Source organism: Panulirus ornatus, chromosome 16, assembly GCF_036320965.1.
Source record: "Panulirus ornatus isolate Po-2019 chromosome 16, ASM3632096v1, whole genome shotgun sequence".
Lineage (NCBI taxonomy): Eukaryota > Metazoa > Arthropoda > Malacostraca > Decapoda > Palinuridae > Panulirus > Panulirus ornatus.
The window spans coordinates 3,582,348-3,600,450 of NC_092239.1; the positions used below are offsets into that span (position 1 = coordinate 3,582,348).

Below are 18,103 nucleotides of genomic sequence, written 5' to 3' on the forward strand. Positions count from 1 at the left end.
AGGTACAAGAGGAGGATTAAAGTTACACCGTTCTCTATCATTCACAATAATGATAACGTTAGCGACTTCACTATTTACATTATGCACGGAAAATGATAAATTACCGTTGTCATTCATAGGCTAAGCTTAATTTGTCTCATGTTTCTCAAAGAAATACTGAAAAACCCTTGAGGGCAAATCCACACTCGATGAAGAACGTGAGGTTCAAGGAATTTGTTTATGCCTGGTCAGGTCTTGCGTTACAGGAAAATGCGGGAGGGAACACAAACAGGAAACTCCTAAAATTCTACACGGTCCCAGTCGATAAAACAGCAGCTCAATAGGAACTTCCTGATGACAGAACCTAAATCGACCTGAACATAAATCCATGAGAGGAAATCCCTATCACATGTTACCTATTTTACCAATCAGTAACCACTCCGTTCAAATCTAAAGTCGTAAAGCATCCTTATATGACTGACAGAATCTGAAAAAAGTGAAAGGGTAATTTTTCAAGCGGCCAACCAAAGAGGGCCAACACTCACCCGTCACTCTATTGTTGTTCTTAACCTCTACCTTGATGACCATCTCCACATACGTCCTACAACTTTTTACGGCATTAAAAATTACACAGAGCTAGATTCGGTTTGATGTAACTAATCAGTATACATATACCTAATCTTGGTCCCCGTAGTTACAAACAGTCCCCTCACCTTCAGTTCAATATTCTTTAATAAGACATGATAAAACACTATCAGTGATAAACACTCTAACAGAGACAGAACACAAAGATTGTATGGGACAGCAACCAACACCAGCACCACTATGCACAATCCACACAGTACCATGAACAATTCTTTTGGGAATCTATCCTTTTCAGCAAACAAATCTTTATTCAAACCCGAGTCAAGTCCTATGGATTTCAACCAAAATTGTTTTTGCAATAATGCAAAATTAAGTGCTTTATACTTATGTCACACTATTATATAAACAATCTGCTGCAGTAATGTAAACTGCTATGGCAGTTCATCCGGTGCCATTATCAGCAGCGACCTTTGCAACACTCAATTTGGTAATTTTGCCAATTGTACAGAGAATAGATCAAGTGCATTTAATGTTACAAACAACAATTCTTAATGAATGGTACTCACCAGCCCAAGAAGCTGAAAGGATATGCACTATAGGAGAGTCGGGACAGTTGATGTAGGTGTTAATTAATTTCTTCATCTGGGAGTAGGAGCAAAAGTAGATAGCGCGGGAGGGAGCAACCCCGACTAAGTTTGGACCAAGCCCACGGAATAACGCTCGTGGTCCCTCAATCTCTACTATGTATCTGTGGGCAAAAAGATGTTATGAAGTAAGCACAATCTTTTAAGAAAGGTTAGTGTATACACTTCATCACAGCTCATATATCTTGGACACAAATATTTCAGTCCCACAGATAGGAAATGGAACCATCATATAAATGCACCATGAAATTTAAATCACAAGTAACATGCTCAAAGGGACAACAAAATTTTTCAGTTTCATTTATGGTACAATATGTAAACAGGATTTTCAAATGTGTTTTCTCTATAACCATCTGCTTTAACCCACTTTAGCAAGGTAGTACCAGGAATAAACAATGATCTCACAGGGACACAGCTTGTCTCTTGCTGTCACATACACTAAGTAAAAAAAAAAAGAAAGTAGGCTACTTAGTAAACAAGACAAGTAGGCTACCATTTCTGTCCATCAAAGCATTATCAATTCTGTTTTGATTTATTCTATTCTATTATACTTTGTCACTGTCTCCCGCGTTAGCGAGGTAGTGCAAGGAAACACGAAAGAATGGCCCAACCCACCCACATACACATGTATATACATACACGTCCAGACACGCACATATACATACCTATATATTTCAAAGTAAACATATACATATACATACAGATCTTTTCTTTTTCTTTTAAACTATCCGCCATTTCCCGCATTAGCGAGGTAGCGTTAAGAACAGAGGACTGGGCCTTTGTGGAATATCCTCACCTGGCCCCCCTCTGTTCCTTCTTTTGGAAAATTAAAAAAAGAAAAAAAAATGAGAGGGGAGGATTTCCAGCCTCCCGCTCCCTCCCCTTTTAGTCGCCTTCTACGACACACAGGGAATACGTGGGAAGTATTCTTCATCCCCTATCCCCAGACATACACAGATATATACATATATACACACGTACATAATTCATAACCTTGCATCCATTTCAGCATAAAATGAAACAACTTGTACATGGCTGATTAACTTTGTACAGCCAAGTCCCGACTACATGCTTCCTTAATGCAGTTCAAAACATCTTTTACATCATAATACAAGTTAACTTTAATAAATGCTAATCACTTCTATTAATTTCATGAAATATACACAGTAAATATTTTTTCTTTAATCACTGAAAGTAAAATAATATGTGCTTTAGCAGTTCTCTCCATTCACAAAAACAATTTGACAGCACCATCACAATAAAGAATGTCAAACACAGTAAAAATTTTTCAACTACATTTCTAGAACTTAAGCAAAACTGACCATTCGGTATGTAACTAGATATACATATGAATGAAGCATTCTCTTGCTTTGCGCTTGTCATTATGATACTTTCAAGATGCTTCCTAACCTATCATATCCTAGCAACCTACAATCGATTACAAGCTTTAGTTGACTGAGCATGAAAAAAAAAAATTCCTCGAGCTGATTGGTAAATGCTGTGCCACTCAAAAAGATAAAAAACCTAATGCTGCTATTAGCTTTAATGAATAACCTCTTATGGTTATGGAAGGTGAAGAACTTGACTACATTTTTTTTCTTTTTAAATGGCAATGGCATTAAGTGTGCCTGTGAAGAAGAAAAATCTTTACATGCATAATGAAATTTTTTTTTTTTACATGCAGAGCTAAGGAAACAATGAATTCTAACTATGGGTGATAATGCGACAAGACTACACCATATAATTATTTGATGCATTTGAACTCAAAGAGCTAGCTAGTACATCTAATTCTCCACAACATCAACTGGATACCATGGGCCTGTAATTCATATCTAACCAGAACGAAATGAAGTGGGAAAAGATGACTTGCCAAAAGTAGAGCTCTAGTTGTTTTAACATAACACTGATAAGAGCTGATAATGGTAGTGCGCACCAATAAACAGATAAAATGCAGTCCCTGATAAAACATTACAAGTTACTTACTTCTTTCAAGCATGTCATATGTCACGTTCACAACCTTCCAATTACCACTAACCTAACTTTATATGTTTTCAAATCATACTTAGTGTCACATGTGGAAATTCATGTTAAATTTAAAAGAAAAATCTATGCATGGTATACAATAATGTTAACAAGGGCAAAATTATCATATGAAAAAGACAAGGGGTTGACCAAGGAGTGAAGTGAAGACAGGAAAGTGTCCTCATAGAGTGCAAAGAGATAAATTTACAAACCAATGATGATTAGTATATAATAATACAGGTTTCATGGATAAACACTGCCAGAGACTTAGATAATCAATAACAAAAATTCAGATTGACAAAGAGGATATATGTGTAAGAGGTGGAGGGAACATGTAGAAGTGGGAGACCAAGCTTGAGTTGGAAGGATGAAGTGAAAAATATTTTGAGCGTATGGGTCCTGAATTTACAGGAGGGTGAAAGGCGTGCAAGGAAGAGAGTGAATTAGAACAATGTGGTATTCCAGGGGCGACGTGCTGTCAATGGATGGAACCAGGGCATGTGAAGCATCTGCCCCAGGAACAAATGAACCACTCATTCGTTCATTCATTCCTCCACTACTAATGCTGATATCATCACTCTTGTTATAAAATTATGTATATGAATGAAATGCACAAATCGATATTTCAAAATAATCACGAGAAAAAATAGCATATCTAAAGTTCTCCTGGAAACATCTCTACTGCATTATGATTGAAATTATGTAATGCTGTTTACTCACTATTCTGGAATTCATGGACAACAAAACTACTGATTCAAAATAAAAACTATGGAATGTAACCAATCCCATGAATTGCTCATGTTAACATTTTCCTTTTGTAATATCTCATATTGACATTTTCCTTTTGTAATATCTCATGTAGACATTTTTCTTTTGTAATAGTGATGTAGCATTAAGAGAAATGGCAAATAGTATGGGAATATATATATATATATATTTCTTTCGTCTGTTTCCTTGCGCTACCTCGCAAATGCAGGAGACAGCGACAAAGCAAAAAAAAAAAAAAAAAAAAAAAAAATACATACATACATATATATATATATATATATATATATATATATATATATATATATATATATATATATATATATATATATATATATATTACAAAACACTTGCACACTGAAATTACCCAACAAACATCTGACCTCTCAACTCAGTTTAAACTCCAATCCACTGGACATAATACCCTCATCAGAAACCACATGGTAAAGACACTGAACAATTTACTGCTCAAAAGGCCTGCATTCTCTGCCCATAGATGCACACCTAACATAACCTTTTATAAGCTGCAGAGATGTGCTGTGCCTCAAGTGATTGTTACACAGGGCAGATGCTTTGGGTTCTATCCTTCATCTTTACTAGAGGGTTACCGAGTCCTTAATATATATATACATATATATATATATATATATATATATATATATATATATATATATATATATACATATATATATTCTTTCTTTTAAACTATTCGCCATTTCCCGCGTTAGCGAGGTAACGTTAGGAACAGAGGACTGGGCCTTTTTTGGAATATCCTCACCTGGCCCCCTCTGTTCCTTCTTTTGGGAAAAAAAAAAAAAAAAAAAAAAAAAAAACGAGAGGGGAGGATTTCCAGCCCCCTGCTCCCTCCCCTTTTAGTCGCCTTCTATGACACGCAGGGAATACGTGGGAAGTATTCTCAATCCCCTATCCCCAGGGATAATATATATATATATAAGTATGAAGTCTGTTGGGGATGAGAGAGCTTGGGAAGTGAGTCAGTTGTTGTTCGCTGATGATACTGCGCTGGTGGCTGATTCATGTGAGAAACTGCAGAAGCTGGTGACTGAGTTTGGAAAAGTGTGTGGAAGAAGAAAGTTACGAGTAAATGTGAATAAGAGCAAGGTTATTAGGTACAGTAGGGTTGAGGGTCAAGTCAATTGGGAGGTGAGTTTGAATGGAGAAAAACTGGAGGAAGTGAAGTGTTTTAGATATCTGGGAGTGGATCTGGCAGCGGATGGAACCATGGAAGCAGAAGTGGATCATAGGGTGGGGGAGGGGGCGAAAATCCTGGGGGCCTTGAAGAATGTGTGGAAGTCGAGAACATTATCTCGGTAAGCAAAAAGGGTATGTTTGAAGGAATAGTGGTTCCAACAATGTTGTATGGTTGCGAGGCGTGGGCTATGGATAGAGTTGTGCGCAGGAGGATGGATGTGCTGGAAATGAGATGTTTGAGGACAATGTGTGGTGTGAGGTGGTTTGATCGAGTGAGTAACGTAAGGGTAAGAGAGATGTGTGGAAATAAAAAGAGCGTGGTTGAGAGAGCAGAAGAGGGTGTTTTGAAGTGGTTTGGGCACATGGAGAGGATGAGTGAGGAAAGATTGACCAAGAGGATATATGTGTCGGAGGTGGAGGGAACAAGGAGAAGAGGGAGACCAAATTGGAGGTGGAAAGATGGAGTGAAAAAGATTTTGTGTGATCGGGGCCTGAACATGCAGGAGGGTGAAAGGAGGGCAAGGAATAGAGTGAATTGGAGCGATGTGGTATACCGGGGTTGACGTGCTGTCAGTGGATTGAAGCAGGGCATGTGAAGCGTCTGGGGTAAACCATGGAAAGCTGTGTAGGTATGTATATTTGCGTGTGTGGACGTATGTATATACATGTGTATGGGGGGGGGGCATTTCTTTCGTCTGTTTCCTTGCGCTACCTCGCAAACGCGGGAGACAGCGACAAAGTATAATAAAAATATATATATATATATATATATATATATATATATATATATATATATATATACACACATATATATATAAACGCACCAAAGAAAAAGAAGTATACAGATGAAATTTCTCATTCTGATTTATCATAAGTAGAGGATGATGTGGAAATGTATAATACTCAAGAGTGTGAGAAGGATGCACCTGCAAATGGGAAGTTGGACTCGTAAGGGTCCAGCAGGATGAAAGTTCTAGTGTTAGAGTGGTTGATAGGCAATTATCATATGCCTAATGTGAATCCATTTAGCAACCATAATTGCTGAACCTTAATTCACACTAGAGATAAATGGTTTTAGTATATTATCTGCATCTCTTCACTAGGCATAAAAAATGTAATTTGCAGATTTTTTGTGCACAGAGAGTAAGGAAATATAAGAGCACACCATGAAGGTTAAATAAAGGATTTCAATAAAAAACATAGTGACACATATAACAATGACAATCAATGTGTGGTAAGATTAAAAAAATACAATAAATATTTAGGTTCACTTTCCACACTACAATTATGCATAATGGTAAAACAAACTGGGAGTCAACTAACTTGAGACAACGGAAAACTGAGAGAGTGTGACGTTGCCCTTGAGGATCTGGAAGCTGTTGAGACAGTTGCACGACTTGTGTGCCTGATCTTAAAGCACTCGTGCAAAGTCTGCGTGATATACCCCCACGATGGTGTTGTGGCATTGTGGGGCAAGTAGTAGAGCCACCCTGTTGTGCTGCAGGTGGAGGCAGGGTACCACACATGTACCCATATGAGGAGGACTGGAGCCGTGTCTTGACCACTTCCAGTGGGCAAGTGACAACTGCACCCATCGTTCCACCACATCTGTCCCACGAAAAATGTAATACAACTGCATCAGCAATATGAAATACTTTAACAGGAATGTAATCTAAATTCTTAACTTTAAAATTTTAATCACCATCATACATATTTAATATTGGTTTTTCCTTTCAGGCTTTTGATAAAGTTGGCTTCCAGTTTTATACAGCATTCTTATATGATAATACAAAAAAGTCTTTTAAAGCAACCAAGAACAATGGTCTAGGAGGATCGACTGATTTTTTATTACAAAATCACACAACCAAGAAATACTTAGGAATCTAGTTATACCTATGACCAGTAGTTACACTGGCCTTGTAAGCAATGAGATGTGTGCATGTAATTTACTGTTAACAAAACTTGGGAGAAGCAAAGTTATGCAAAACATATCTGAAATCTTAAATGGCTATAGGTTTACAACAATAGAATTACTATGTACTGGTAAGCAAAAAATATAATTTCCATGACTAAAATGAAATATTTAGGTGGTATACTAAAGAGCTGAAAATACCATCTAGGAAGCAATAATGATCTGTTCAGTAAAGCTAAATATCATCCTAACCCTTTCGAGTGATGCAGACTTTACTAAATGTCCTGAAGGGAATGCAAAGAACTTATAAAACGCTTCAATCTGTCTGAATTCAAATGGGCCCATACTTTACAAAGGTATACACATGCCACACTTTAGCTTCACTAAAAGTGGTTGAAATGTGGCATCTATATAGGTATCAGCCTGCAAAAATTTTCACATCCCTAGTTCACCACACATCACATTGGTAGGAAAAGTAATTTGTATGCTTTGAGAAAGTACTGAGAGCATGTACACTATGTGTCATCAAGAGATGTTTTGGGTTTAAAATAATCAATTGTTCACAATCTTTTTTCTCATTGTTTACAGCTTTCCTACCAGCAATGTTGCTCATCCTTATGGCAACCTTTTTCTATCTAGACTTATAATAAATGGATCTAAAGATACACTACCCAAATGACCTTCTTAGACAGCTTTTCTCCCGTGTTATGCATTGCTGGTTTCATCACCATGCTGCAGGAACACAATAGAGCTTTAACAGCATGCCCATGCATCAAGCTTAAAACAAGGCTTTTGGAACCATTGTATTTTTGAAAAATCACACAAACACCTTTAGCAAATGCACTAATATTTGGAGAGAGGCTCTACGATATGGAGAAGCTCCAGGAAGTTTAAACAGCCTCACATAACAACATGCCATACATGAGAAATGAAGTAACTCCAAAAATATACCAGCCAACAGCACTGACAAAACACCATTAAAGTTATGAAGGAATTCCTAAAGATATAAAAACAAACAGATTTTATGGAATCAAGCCAAACAACACAATCTTAAGGCAACATGGTATCAGGGTGGAAAATTGTATCTTATCCAAGAGCTCAAATTAAAATCAAAATTGTTTGAGCACACATAAAATTCTATGCCATCAACAGATATTACAACAGCTTTCAATAAAAGTAATCCCAGTGACATGGCATATTCATGGCAAAAATCAAGATTAACAGAAAGAAAGGGAGAATGGATACAGTGCAGAACTTAACAGAACATTGTACACTGTCGAGTAGATGTTCTCATGCCTCCAATGTTTTTCATTCTAAGATCTAATACTATTAACCATAGTTTCATATCATCATATACTCACGATGCCACAAGATGTACAGAAATTTCCCTAACAAAAGACACCAAGAAACCAAAGACGTAAACAAAATCTACCAGTAGGCCAATGTTCACAACACGCTCTTTAATGGGATCACTTTTCAATTACTCTGCTAAGGAAAGTGAAGAAATAAAAACGAGTAAATACCACAAACTTAACATTATGATGTCTGGGAAAGGCAATGTAAAACACCACAGAGTGCTAATGAAGATCTTAACTTCAGCAAATACATTAGAACATGCATAGTCTTTTAAAAAAAGATGATAAAATAGATAACTCAGGTATAATGATGGAACAATGTATGGAATTATATGAGAACAGTCTGGGAGATGGTGTAATCATAACCACAAAGAACTGTCTTGATGTGTATCTTCATTAGAGTAGTACACTTAGACCTGTCTCTACCAAACTTGTTTAACATCAAAGGAAACCCCAGACACGTTGCACCATCAAGCACAGAATTCAACTGGTAAAGAATTTAAGCAATGAAATTAGTAAATCTAACACTACATCGAACTAAAAAAAAAATTGCGTTCTGCCAGTGAGCTAATGATGCATCTGCATGAGTGGAAGCCAGTCTCTTGACAGCCTATACAACTGGGGACACTGTAAAACAATAAAAGTAATGCCACCAAGTCACCTAAGCTTAAACTTCTTAATGTGCTATAATCACCGATATAACTATAACTAAGGATAGATTCAATATCGATTTACTTAATAATTAGATTCAAGCTGCTTACATGACACGGTCCATTTGCCACGGTAAAATAAGTATCTTTTAAACAACCTCACCGATAAACTATAGGCAGAGTATTTCCCAAACTTACATTCTACCTTCTCATTACATTATATAATAAAGGATAGGGGAAGGCTTCCAGTTGCAGGGTCTAGTTCTCTGAAACCTAAAACTCTTGGTATAATGAACTTTACAATCTATTTTCAAGGAGAATTTAATACAATAACTTCCCAAGTGTGGAAATAATAATCAATTAAAAACTATTGCAACTTAGGTTTGATTAGACTTCAAAGGAAAATAATTTGCACTTTCGTCAAGTAGTCATTTCATATATGAATACAAAAACTCACACAAGAGATAAACCTTGGAAGACGAAAAACCAGTTGAAGACCAAGCTTGCAATGTCTAATCCCAAAACACACAAACCTAACTTTGTTTCCGAATTCTGACACACTGCAACCCAAAGGAAAGTCTCCATAGATTGGTAAACATATGGATCTCGATGTGGCACACTGAATTTCCTTTCCTTACTAAATACTGCCTAATCCAGTATCTTCTCTACCTATGACTTCCCAATATCTGATTTCTTGCTTCATGCTCATCATAAACAACGTATTTAACCAGACTACTTCTTAAAACCGTTTCTACTACTTGCAGATTCCAAATACCAGCAGATACCACATACAGTATTAAAGTACATATGCTTTTCCGAATTCATTGCCCACAATTGGGGAATAAAGCTTCATAGTGTTCTTTTCATTACTTATCCTTACTGCTATTTCTCTTGTTTTGAAAAAGAGTATGACTCATCAAACATCCATTTTGCTATTTCATATATTTCAGTAAAATGAAATATGAAAATCTATTACTGAATTCGCACATCAACAAACTACCATAATACAATTGTGATATACAACCCAAATCGGTTTTTTTACCTGGACACCACAACATACAAATACAAACACATGAAGAACTATGGAGATTTACTACATTCATAAAAGGCTCCAATTATTTTCACACAATATTCTTTCCTCCCATGAACACTGTCATGTTCTAGTTTAGGTGTATGACAAAAAAACAAAAAACAAAAAGAATTGTAGTTGGAAGAGACAAATTTCAATAGACTCATTTATTCTTAATATAAGTACACTGACAAGGAAAGCATAGCATGATCTTACATATGATAAATAAATGTCAAAGGGAACAACTTCGGTGCTCGAGGATAATGTGGTTAAAACTTATGACGACAAACAATGAGATCATCAAGATTTATCTTAATTTTCAATGGTATGGTGGAAATACACCAACAATACTATCAACCTCCTCCTGCCTAGGTAAGAAGCAAACACTCACCAAACACAGCAAACAAAGTCTGAGAACAAACCTTTCAACAACTGGATGACTTGGAAGTACAGTAAACAAAGAATGTTTAGCGAAATTTTCAGAAAACTTTTAAGTTCTATTGGTACATATCTGCAAGCACATTTTCCCTTATCAACATAGCCCTTGTCGTTATTATAGTTATCACAGGATAACTACTATTGCTCCAAATCATACTAACCATGTCTAAATCACTTTAACTACAGTTATAAGAGTCAAATGATATGCGTTTCTTGCTAATGAACAAGATATTCCTGTGGTGCCTCTATACTGAAACTTTACCAAAACATCAACATACTGGCAGTATTCTAAGACAATACCTCACTGAATGTTGTTCAAGAATAACCTGTCCCCAAAACCTGGAATGGTCCACTCCTATTTCAATAAGCCACTGTACCTTCTTCATTCCAAACTCTATCACGTCATTTAACAGTCAAATACACACATAAAAAAATTACTCCACAGTGTTATAGTAAGTTACATTAATATGCTGGCTGTTAGCCATGGATTTCATTATAAAGAACTGGCCAGCAATTAATATCTTTTCAAAGACCAACCTATCTGTGTTTGGTTTAACCTCTACTCTTAATCTCCAGGTAATACTTGGGAATGAGAGAGTTAGAGAGGAGAGTGACCATCTAAAACCGGCCGGCAGCCACCCACATCATAGCCTGCCTAGCTTCCAGGACCTGTTTGTGTTCTCCCACCCTTATAAAAGCTTCCGGAGGCAGAAAATTTGGGCATTTCAATGTGAAAAGCGTAACAACAGGAACTTCACATGTGTTTTGACTTACAGCGAGTAACATAATGTTTATAGTTACTTCATAAACGTTTCTACATACACATGCAAGGCTGGTTTCTTTAGTTCTCAAGGCCACACACTGATTCATCCACGTTACGGATGTGATACGTCCATGGCAATATTTCACTTATATTTCGACGTTTAACAAAAGGGACGGATAAGAGACACTAACTTACCCTCCTGCAAACAAATGTATTAACGTATCTCTATTAAGATTCATTTTGAGATGCAAATTTCCTCACTAAACAGCATACACCCTCTCTCATCACTGGTCTAGACATCACTGATCGTCTGCTACGACGGGATGTTTTGAGTTGGTTTCCATCACGTGATCACTTGGCGCTGATTGGCCAGTAGTGGGAGCCAGACGGCGCTGATTGGTCCGAGGGCTGGGTCTGGACCAAGTGCACATGTGACATTTGTTTACATCGAGATCTTACAACCTCGACGTAACAAACTTGACACTATAGTCGACGAAGGTGTGTGATGAGTATGTGTTACCTTCTGCGATTGGCAAAGATGCACAAAATGTACGATATCTAATAAAACTGTACGATATGGAGAGGTTTGTTTTCTCTGGTGGGGTTATTACAGGGTCCTTACTATCTTGGTGCATAAAAGAAATGCTTTCTACTCCATGACCAGAACGATGCATTCTGGGACACATCATGCCAGATTCACTGTTACTTGGCACATGGATATACCTGCGCGTTGCTCTCATCTGTTGGCTCAGTTCCTCCTCTGCATCGCTTCCACTACATATAGTGCCTCCTTCTGCTGAATTTGCTGACTCGCAGAGTAATTCAACCCATTCGAAATTAATCTCAGTATCTCCACATGATTTTTTCCCAGGCGAACAGCAACATGATTTATCAAGATATAAGCATTTATAAGGTGTCACGGTGCGGCAACACCTGTTATATAATTGGATACCGCACAAGACAGGACTGTACACTGTCATCAGCATGTCCTTCAACAGGTGCCAGCACGAAATTTAGCCAATTATTTACCTTCACCCAATACTAGTATGAGAGGGATCATCTATCATATCTTTGCATCTTTGCTTCATAAATCAAGATACCTTCCCAACCCCCTCCAAACTTCATGTCATCATTAATCAACTCGAGTGTGAACGTTTCTAAAACACTGACTCGAAATGTAATCTGTTCTTCATCTGCTCCTTCCACTCAACAGCCAACATAACCCACGTGTGCATATCATTGATTCAGTTTGTGATTCATGGGTATACAACAGATTCAAGTTTTAAGCCATATAACACTTCATTAAAGCGACTATCAACACACACACACACACACACACACACACACACACACACACACACACACACACACACACACACGGCGAGTTATCCTCCCCCTAAAAGATTCAATGACCTGTGTAACCAAAGCGAGCCTAGCCTGCCTGAAGGTGTGACAGACAGGTGCGTCATGCGCCAGCAGCCCGCGGGCGCTGGTCGCACCATCACCATGGCTGCTCATACAGGAACAAAGCGAGCAACATGTGGAGGTAGATCTACCATGTCGTTATTTCGATAACTTTGTGATGAAAGATGAAGAACATCATCGCATTTAATTCCAGTCTCACCTCCGTAACGTGTCTCTTCAGTTCGATCAGTTCGTTTTTAAGGTAACAGCAGTGTGACACTGTTTCAATATACATTTATGTAATGAAATGAAGATTTATGAAATGAAAATGATGACTGCATTTGTAATGCACGTGGGAACCGACTTTATATCTTGATGATAAAGATCATGTGCTCCTTTATCAACTTCCTCCCGACGACATAACAGGAAAATAATCAAATTCACAGTTCTTTCTCATGAACAAGAAAAAAAAAACTTGAAAATACTCGCTACCTACAACTTAAGGCTGCGGAATACGTAATATTGTTCGATAAGGCTTTTGTACCTTGAAAAACATATAAAACAAACACAAATTCTAATCACTGGAAGACAACAAGGTTGGTCCTTCAGACAGCACAGTCGGTCCTGTGTGATAAAGGAGGTTTGTGCGATATGGGACGTTTGTATCAATAAAGTTTTACTGCTGATAACGATAAAGGATGCGAGACAACCTTGGATAGTTCGCTAGCCGGTGGTGATAAAGACGAACTCATGTTACCAGTAACTCGTCGACAAGATCTATCGCACCACGCTGCCAGACGCGTTGACTGTTAAGCATCATATTCCTCACACATTTCCTCATCTCTAAGTCAGTTCTAATTATGCTAACGATGACTCTCTCTCTCTCTCTCTCTCTCTCTCTCTCTCTCTCTCTCTCTCTCTCTCTCTCTCTCTCAATCTATATATACGTGTGTGTGTGTGTGTGTGTGTGTGTATGCTACCGGGCTCCACCGCGAGCGTAAAGTCACCTTTGACGAGGTATCATTGGGAGTACAGTCTCGTCAGAGAACTCGACTCAAAGGAATCCACTTTCCCTGCTTCTGGAGGTACCGCAGCCTTGGGTCGCAGCAGCCTTTAGGAAGAGGTCGCGGGTAACACCAGGACTCTTACATAGAAACTCCATCCTCGAGCTGTGCTTCCAACAGTTTCTTTGTGGAGAGCAGCCACACTAAGATTCACCGTTATGATACTTCCTTTTCTCCTTGAGTTCCCTTTCTTCTTTTGTCTTGTCCTCTTCTTCCATAACGCTTCTACGGTTAAGATAAATGTGTGCATGCACCTCCGGAACCCTGATTAATTTCGACATTACCCTGAGACGCCAGTTGCCGTATATGCATATACCTGTGTGCATAAAGGTCGCGCAAGTTTGAGCCTACGCTGTTTCATATGCGACGCGCTAAAATATATTAGGGGAAACAAGCTATTTTTTTTTTTTTTGTTCGCTTTTCACATTTTTCTCGTAAAACTCACAGGTAAAATGCTACGAACATTTCAATTATTTTTCCCATGTCTTTCTGTCTCATTTTAAAGTCGTCGAGTCTGATACACTCGTCAGAATGCACTCTCTCTCTTAGACATCACCTGTTCAGTACCACTGTCACTTGCCCTTGACGTAACAACACAGGATCAACTTCCTTCTTTCAATTCAAGGTGGAGCTGTTAGGCTTATACCACCGTCACCAGCAGTATCACAATTATATTATGGTTCCTTTCGTTAGGAAATAACCTTTCCTTAAAGACTATAGAAGACTCGAAAGAAAGAAAGAAAAAAAACCGTTAAACACCCATTCTTTCAAACGCACGATAAGCGTTCGTTGCCCAGGCGCCCCCTCTCGGTGGCGCAGTAACCGTACGGTATTTCTGAAGAAGCTTATAATACACCTTATCCTTCCACGATCATCCATGGGTACCCAAGCCAGGTAGAAGGCACACATCGAAGCAGACGGATCGCCTATGTGTACATCGTAAACCGTCTGACTGTCGAGAATACCCGTCATGTTTATCCTTCAAGTGCAAGCCTGACAATGCAAGCAAGTAATTCATGTTTTGGAATACCTTGTCCTTACTTACAACTGAAGCGCACCGCCTGCTCATCGCTTTCTACTCACTAGGTTTTTCAGTGGTAACGGGAACCGAACCTCCTACAGTGTCAACACGGTTCGTATGTGAACTAAACCTATTTCCCCAGCGCTTATCACAATCTCGCACTCTGAAATATTAGACAGACCACAGAATCAAGGCAATGAGAACAGCGCCGAAGATCAAACCTCAGTTTGCTTTCATTATGTATCGCAGAGGTGATGCCTAGATCCAAAGATAGGAGAAGCTGCCAGCGCGCGGATGTTATTTTAGGATATCCTGACTAGTATGGCATTTCCTTCACACCCACGATCATCACCCGCTCTGATTCACACATCTCATAGATGTTTCCGAGACTCAAAATTAATCTCGCCTCGAATATATATGCCTGTTAGCATCCTCGTCGGCTCGGCTCGAGCTTGCTCGCCCCGGTTGCCTGAGGCCCGCGATTCGGCATCCAGCTGTGTTGTTTCGTGCGTTCGATCCATTCGCCTTGCACTTCATCAAAACATCAGAATTTGACTGGCTTCATCGGATCGGCAGGATGCCAATTAACAGGTTGAACTCTTTTTTTGTTTAATATAAACTAGTATTATGGGTATAAAGCAAAGCCTTACGCGCTTCAAAATGTTTATACAAAAAATCATTTACGATTAGTTTTGAGTAAGGTAACGGTATGTATACCCTACTGTCTATATTGCTTGCTTGACTAGATAAGAGCCTCAGACTCTACTATTTAGAGTCTGTACAAATCGCTGAACATTGTAAACGTCTTGCGTCCAACCGGGCTCGCTGGAAACTCCTTACTCGCTGGGCACGATTCAAACTGATTGCGAGGGCTATTTATCGGGTCGGATCCTGTTATATGGGAATACCACTCACCACTTGGATAGGTCTGACTGCGGGTATATAGGGGTGCTAGGCGAAGAGAGATGACACAAATTTTCGGTTAGGTTAGTAAAAAGAAACTATCATTTACTTTCTTTTAGAGCCTAAGTGTTATTTACGTTTACATGGGGTTTGTTACCGAATGCAAATAGATTACATCAAACTTACAGTCAGCTGATACATGTACACAGCTCTTGAGAATCTTTGTATTCTCCATCAGCAATAACGTCTCTCTCTTCTAAACCTTAACCCAAAAACAAACTCGTATCGCAGAGCGCCAGTTCTTACGGAACAGCCTGACCCGCCAGACACAAGAGGCTTTTCTTCACTGTACGGAGAATGACCACAACATTTCTCCTCCTCCCACTCCCTCCCTCCTCCTGCTGCTCCTCCTCCTCGTTTTACACACAATGGCCAAGGTGCACCAGCTCTGAATGTTAGTGCTCGGGTTGGCTGGCTTTTCCCCACGCGTCACCCCTCTCCTTTCGCAACTTCTGATCGAGAGATAAACGTACGTAATAACTGTAAATGAAGTCATGGGCGCGCGATGAAGATGTCCCTTGACGTCAACGGCGTCTTGTCACATCCATCCATCACGCATGGTAAACTTCATTAGTCTCTGGTTCCTTTCTAGTTTCCTCCAAAGCCGAAATCGATTTACCGATTACAATTCTTGGTAAAACCCGTCATTATCCCATAAGCTATCCACACTAAGGATATATGAACTTTTTTTTTCTTTAAATATCCCAACGTTCTGTATCTCTCGAAAAATTCGCCTGCACACATGTACGAAGCAAATTCGCAAGCGGCACTAAAATGGGAACGGAGAATATTCCCCCCAAATTCTCCCAATTTTTAAAGTAAAACTTCTCCCACCAGTCGAAAGACAATAAAAGATTTTCATAGCTTTATATCCAGCCATACGGTCGATATCAGTGATTACTGTAAATGTTTAAACAATATTGGGATAAAACAAAGAACAAAATAGTGATTTTGCTGAATGAAATTGTTGAAGAAATCAAGATTCGCAGAGGATTACAAGATAGAAAATGCTGTGCGAGTATCTGGTTGCCTCACAAACAAACGAAGAAAATAAAAAAAAACAAGTGCTTTGAAAGAGATAAGTGGAATAACGAAATAAAACCAATTTTAGTTGCGCAAATGATAGCAGATGTCATCTTAAACATATAATGAATATGAACCGGATTTAAAATACAACCAGTATAATTTTCCATCACTGTAAACGTGGGAGCACACTTACCCAGGGACTACCAGAGCATTCTGTAAATTCAAAAGTAGTTAAAGTTTTACAAATACTTATTTTCCCCTGAAAATGAACCATTAGTATTGATGGATTTACCCGTTGGATTTTAACCGGCAAATGACAAAATAACTTATAATGTATAGATGGTTAGAGATACATAGGCAAACAATTCATCTGAATTAAAAAAAAAAAAGGTATGTCACTAAGAAAAACATGAAAATGAGACAAATAAACTTATCGCTTCCTTGTATTGATTACAAGCTTTAAAAAATGCCTTTAACAAGTCAAACAACATTATTGACCCATGTCAGTTTTCTTGTGTGCTGAGAGAAAACATTCCGCAGTGTGACACATTAATTAGGGGTAGTGTGCAATATGTAAACGTGGAGGAGAGGCAATATGCCAGACTCGAATTAAGCCTCAGTGAGGAATATCCTTTAGCAAACACTTCCTTTTGTTCGACCAGGGAAAATACGGAAGCTCAGAGGCATATATATATATATATATATATATATATATATATATATATATATAACATTAATGAGACCCTTCAAGAATAAACACGTAGATATTTCATAAAATCTACGAGGATAGGAGTATTCCCTTTTGATTACACCCACTCTGAGGCGCTGGTATCAACATTACATTAGATTTACACACCACTTGTTTACGTTTCCATTTATCGAATCTGATGGTTATGCAATATGACGTTCGGTGTCATCATAACAAATGCATGAAAAGACCAAGAAATGCGAGATTAAAATCTATTATTGACAAAGTCTTCTTTTTTTTTGCGCATAATGATAACGTTAGAAGTGAGTTTTCTCTCTTTTTACATACAAGGGGACACAAACTCATATATTTCCTTAAAGAAAGTTTTCAGGAAGCTCATGTGACATGTTTTTCAACTGAAATTAATGTATATCGAACGCTATACTGGTATAATTAATCCATGCAGATCACATCACAAGAAGGGAAAAGGAAATGCTCAGCAACTGAGGCTACCTCGCTCCCGGTAAACATAGTCTATTATTC

At 38.3% G+C, this 18,103-nt stretch overlaps 1 protein-coding gene across 3 annotated transcripts in view; it reads right to left on the reverse strand.

The window, feature by feature from the left end:
• The window catches only part of Rim2 (replication in mitochondria 2), a 65,424-nt gene extending 49,176 nt beyond the window's left edge, over window positions 1-16,248 (reverse strand). For 2 of the 3 annotated variants that reach the window (XM_071671068.1, XM_071671070.1), the window contains exons 1-3: window positions 11,590-11,745; window positions 6,531-6,815; window positions 1,131-1,312 (exon numbers count right to left, since the gene is read on the reverse strand). In XM_071671068.1, coding sequence (XP_071527169.1) covers window positions 1,131-1,312; window positions 6,531-6,815; window positions 11,590-11,633 — 511 coding nt within the window. In that variant the 5' untranslated portion in view covers window positions 11,634-11,745. Of the gene's footprint in view, window positions 1-1,130; window positions 1,313-6,530; window positions 6,816-11,589; window positions 11,746-15,972 lie in introns of those variants that run through there. The other variant, XM_071671069.1, reaches the window with a different exon arrangement.
• Window positions 16,249-18,103: the final 1,855 nt, after the last annotated feature.